We start from the raw sequence: 3,428 nt of genomic DNA, 5'->3' as shown, positions 1-3,428 counted from the left end.
CATCATGCAAAAAGGAATTTACCAAAACGACCAGATCAGCTTTAACCGTATTCCATGCTTTTTGATAAAAAAACGGCCGTCATTCCATCCGGGCCAGGAGCCTTATCCGGATGCATCATAAACAAAGCCTGTTTAATCTCCTGTTCCGAAACTTCTCGGGTTAAAAAATCATTACATTCCGGCGAAATAGAGGGTTGAACCTCTGCCACCATCTCCTCAATACCCAAAGGATCCGAGGAGGTAAATAATTCCTCAAAATATGAAATCGCTACACCCTGGATATCACACTCCTCCTTCATCCAGGTACCATTCCGGTCATGAAGACCCGTAATGTGATTCCGGGCTTGTCTTTGCTTTGTTTGGGCATGAAAATAGCCAGTATTGTGATCACCAAATCGCATCCATCGACTTCTGCTTTTTTGATACCAGTACACCTCTTCATCCCTATATGCCTCTCGTAGTCGCCAAGTAAGCTCCGCAAGTTCATCCACCGACGTGGTATCATTTTCCTGAACTACCGCTAATTTGGCCTTTAGGTCCTCAATTGTTTACCGCCCATACAGGACTTGCACCTTCCGCCATCGAGAGATGGTCCGACGACAAATGGTTATTTTATCCACCAGAGAATCTCCAGAGGTAGCCTCCGACGTAGAATTCCAACCCTAAGCAACCGCCTCATAAAACCCTTCTTTATCAAGCCACCTGCAATCAAAGCGGAACCCACTCTTACCCCGTCGCACCTTATCCTCTAAAGTAGCTACCAGAGGCTTATGATCCGATGCAATCATGGGTAAATACTCCGTAAATGAATCTTTAAACAAATCATGCCATGCTTCATTCGCTAAAGCCCGATCCAGGCGACAGCGTATCGGCTTCTTATCCCGCCATCCTTTCCACGACAGACTATCTCCAAGAGCGGGAAACTCAAGCAAACCACAATGACGGATCATAGAATTAAAAGGTACAAAGGAAGAGGCATGACGCAATTTACCACCCCGCTTCTCATGATTACCCTTTAACTCATTGAAATCCCTAATTAAGACCAAGGATCATCTCTAGTTAACCCAATTCGTGTTAAACGTTCCCAAACCAAATCACGGTTCTTTGGAACCGGATCACCATAGACAAATGTGAGATAAATTACTCTGCCTTTGTACACAAGTTCAACATCAATAAGTCTGTTTGAAGCATATAAAACTGAAACATTATTATTGATATTATTATAAAAAAGTGCAAGACCACCACTAGAACCAATAGGTTCAACAGTTTTTAAATCAGAAAAACCAAAATGACCAACAAAAGACTCTAAACAAGAAAAAGACTGCTTCGTTTCTGACAGAAATAAGAAATCTGGCCGATGCTTCCTCCATAGATCCCTGAGGTACCCCACTGTTGCTTTATTGCCCAGCCCCTGGGAATTCCAACTCAATATCTTCATTTAAAAACTTTTGGAAGCGGTGGTTTCGCTCCACCCACGGTCCCCTTGTCCACCTCCTGTGGCTTCGGGTGAATAACCTGGCCAGAACCAACAGAGTGCTTCGGAGCAGGCCTCTTACGAGGGGTTCGAACATACACATTAAGCTTCTTAGAGCCCATACCTTGGATACCCAGTCCTCCCTTCCCTTTGTGCGATTTCTCTACCAAAGAACCACCATCAACAAGTTCCAGCCCCTGCATAGAAACTTCCGGTTCAGCAAGAGGGAAATCCCCACCAGGGAGAAACTCCTCTTCATGACTCTCATCCCCCATCAACTCCTCAGGACACTCCTCCTCAGAAGGATCCGCAACAACCCCACCAGCAGGCACCACTGTATCACCCACGGTTTCACCTACCGCAACATCGAGCTTATTCGCAGCCAACACTAGCCCTTCTACCTCTGGTAATGGCTTCACACCACCTACATCAACAATCTCATACCCAGAAATAACATCCACCTCCATCGTGCCCGAAGGAACCACGGATTCGACATGAGCCACAGTCGGAGCCTGCAGAATTAGTTCCTCCCTTGGTGGAGAAGAAACCGCAACCACTGGCATGACAGACTCCTTGGAAGGTAACGGATGCTCAACCATCACAGCAGGTTCCTCTTCACCCTGAAACAAGGCCCTACGAGCCATAGGAGCTGGCTTAGGAGCACTGTCAACCACTGGAACCACCTCTTTGACCGCAGCCTCACATGTCGTTACCGGAGCCTCCATCGAAGGTGCAGACTCAGTAGCGGATTGACGGCGATGGCGATATTCATTATATTGCACATACGACTAGAACCGACGCTGCTTGGCAACCGGTTCCCCAGCTGTAAAGGCAGTCTTACCCTTCAATCCCTGACCAAACTTTCCCTCAAAGGGTCGTTTTCCCTCCACCTGAGAGCCCTCACCGACCGAGTTGTGCTTGTGACCCCCTCGGGAACCACCCTCCAGTCCAGAACCTCGTTGTCTCTCAGCTTTGATAGCACCCTTATAGCTTTGAAGACGTCTATCAGCGTCATCCCTGGGTAAAACAACCGGAACCGAGTCATTATCCTCCAGAGGTGGGCAATGATCTTCATCGTGGTACAAACTAGAACACTTCTGACACACCCCATACAGCCTTTCATACCGAAGCGAGACTGTGGTTTCTTCCCCGTTGAAGAACTCGATCTCAGTCTCAAAACATAAAGGCTTGAGACCGTTGACCGTCACCTGAACTCGACCACCATCGATATCAACTTCCACCACAGCTCCCAATGCTTCTCCAATGCTCCTAAAGGTTGGAGCAGCCCAGAACTGGAACGGTACACCCATGACGCGAACCCAGAAAGTCAGAGCCGAAGGATAAGACGGGTCCACCGTTGGACTCCAGCGGACCATAGAGACCATCCAATGGTCAAAATGAAAAGGCGCCATCTTCAGAACCTCCATAATATCCTCCTCAACATCAAAATCGAACTGAAACTTGCCCATCCCAAGATCCGCACCAACCACTTTACCCTCAAGATGCCAGATTCTGGGAAACATCAAGAGGAGTGATTTCATATCCTGAGCACGCGGATTCATACACCGACCCATGACAGTCTTAGAATATCCCTCGATGAGTGCCGTGTTATCAAAATATTGAATCTTCACCTTATGCTTAGCCACCGAGGAAGCCGCATCCTTCGAACCGGAACATTGACCCAAGACGAGACTCTGAGACATCGTAAAAGACTTTGTGGCAGAGAAACTAGGAAAAGAGAACGAAGAACAATATGACCCGAGAGAGAGAAACAAATGTAAGATGAAGTGTGATTGCTCCTTGACCAAAGAGAGGATTTTATACTCCGGTTGAAACCAAATCCGCCATATCTCTCCCCCAAAGGAGCCATTAAAAAGCAATATCACAGGATCGTGAGGATAGCAGAATCCCCAAGCAATCGCTAGACATCCGAGAAACAAATAACCCCCGATCC

The 3,428-nt window shown here is 47.3% G+C and overlaps 1 protein-coding gene across 1 annotated transcript; it reads right to left on the bottom strand.

The window, feature by feature from the left end:
* Nucleotides 1-2,262: 2,262 nt before the first annotated feature.
* On the bottom strand, nucleotides 2,263-3,177 carry LOC147927342 (uncharacterized). Its single transcript, XM_087486706.1, has one exon. The coding sequence runs from the start codon at nucleotides 3,175-3,177 to the stop codon at nucleotides 2,263-2,265; it is 915 nt and encodes a 304-aa protein (XP_087342832.1).
* Nucleotides 3,178-3,428: the final 251 nt, after the last annotated feature.

Source organism: Camelina sativa, chromosome 15 (genome assembly GCF_030686135.1).
Source record: "Camelina sativa cultivar CO46 ecotype springtype chromosome 15, ASM3068613v1".
NCBI lineage: Eukaryota > Viridiplantae > Streptophyta > Magnoliopsida > Brassicales > Brassicaceae > Camelina > Camelina sativa.
Note: the sequence above shows the minus strand (reverse complement) of the source record. Positions and strands in the feature narration are given on the sequence as shown.